This window comes from Egretta garzetta, unplaced genomic scaffold, assembly GCF_000687185.1.
Source record: "Egretta garzetta isolate BGI_Z169 unplaced genomic scaffold, ASM68718v1 scaffold1077, whole genome shotgun sequence".
NCBI lineage: Eukaryota > Metazoa > Chordata > Aves > Pelecaniformes > Ardeidae > Egretta > Egretta garzetta.
This window is the reverse complement of record NW_009260334.1, coordinates 1-1,447: the sequence shown is the minus strand read 5'-3', so window position 1 is coordinate 1,447 and position 1,447 is coordinate 1. Positions and strand designations below refer to the sequence as shown.

Here is a 1,447-nt window from a genome sequence, read left to right as displayed (position 1 = left end):
CAAGGGTGGCCCCCGTGAACACCGTGCTGGGACCGTGCCAGCCCCCGATAGCTCAGCCCCCCCCGGCTCGCGTAGGGGTGAGAAAAGCAGCTGAGCCTCTTCCAGGGCTTTATTCTGGGGGCTCTCCCGTAGAGCTGAGCTGTGCTGGGTGCCGTCTGCCCAGCATCACTGCCTCCGGCTCCGCTGGGACCAAACCAGTAAGCCCAACTGAGCCTGCCCAGCTCATCCCATCGCCGTCCCCAGCCTGACCCCGCACAGGTCCTGGGCAAACCTGTCAAGTCAGCGACTTCCTCCAGCCTAAACCCTTCCTTAAAACCCGCCAGTGCTGACGCTGGGGGATGGCTCACACGAGCCTCCGCGTTACCGGCCGCATCCTGCACCCGTGGTGTCAGCCAGAGGGGAGGCGAGAGCCTGCAGTGCTCCGGAGGCCGAACCCCCCGGCGACGGCAGAGGAAGCCCATGTCCCCGTGGCCACCGCATCCTCCTGGCCCCGGTGGCTTGCTCGGTTTTCCGGTTGCTTTGCAGCTTGGGGTGACGTTAGGAAACATCTCCTCTTCAAAGTTTAACTCTCTGCAGCCTCCGGCAAGCTTGGGGTGACCATCCTGGAGCTGGCTCTGCTCTCGGACCAGGCGCCGGGGCTTGGCCAAACAAAACCGCCTCAGTGCTACCCTCTGCCCAGCTTGGGAAATAGCAGTGGCAGGAGAGCAGGGCTGGGGCTGCAGGGCACAGCCACCTCCGCAGAGCTCCAGCCCTCAAATTCCCGGTGCAACCCACCCTGCTTTGCTGAGCATTTTGGATTTTGCCTTTTCCTTCAAGATAGCTCCTGATAGTGGCTCCTGGGGTCCAGCGGAGCCTCCTCTGGCCCTGGGGAAGGTGACCAGGGGGTGGTTTTCTCTTTCAGAGGATTTACTACCTCTCCTTGGAGTTTTACATGGGGCGGACGCTGCAGAACACCATGATTAACCTGGGGCTGCAGAATGCCTGCGATGAAGCCATCTACCAGGTGAGCATCCCCAGCTGCAAGCTGCTCCCTGAGCCACAGGTGATGCCTTTCTGGATAAATGCTGCTCCAGGACCCGTTCTCAAAAGGCTGGGGGCCACAGCCAGCGCTTGCAGCCTGACCGGGGCTGCCCAGCCCGGCGGCTGCATCCTGAGGGATGCGGCACGGTGCTGAAGCCCGTGAACCGCAAGGAAACTCGTGGTTCTGTGCATGAGGCCGTTAATAGCTGTAATCAATGGCAGAGGGGAATGAAACCTTGGCCAAACTCAACCCCAGCCTGGCACTGGCACCACGTGGCACTAGGGTTGTCGAAAGTTTTTTGAGTGGCTCCTTTCCCCCCCACCCTGTGCTTGCACCCCTCAGGACCAGCGCCATCGTACGCGGCCGGGGCAGTTGCACAACAGCGGGAGCAGCTTTCGCACAAAGACGTTCAAGGGAGAGGAACTT

At 61.5% G+C, this 1,447-nt stretch overlaps 1 protein-coding gene across 1 annotated transcript in view; it reads left to right on the top strand.

Annotated features, from left to right (window-relative positions):
- Positions 1-1,003, top strand: part of LOC104129632 (E3 ubiquitin-protein ligase TRIM9) — a gene marked incomplete at its 3' end in the record, with an annotated part of 92,870 nt that extends 91,867 nt beyond the window's left edge. Inside the window, exon 14 of the mRNA XM_035897985.1 lies at positions 902-1,003. Coding sequence (XP_035753878.1) covers positions 902-1,003 — 102 coding nt within the window. The remainder of the gene's footprint in view (positions 1-901) is intronic.
- Between the last annotated feature and the right edge of the window lie 444 nt (positions 1,004-1,447).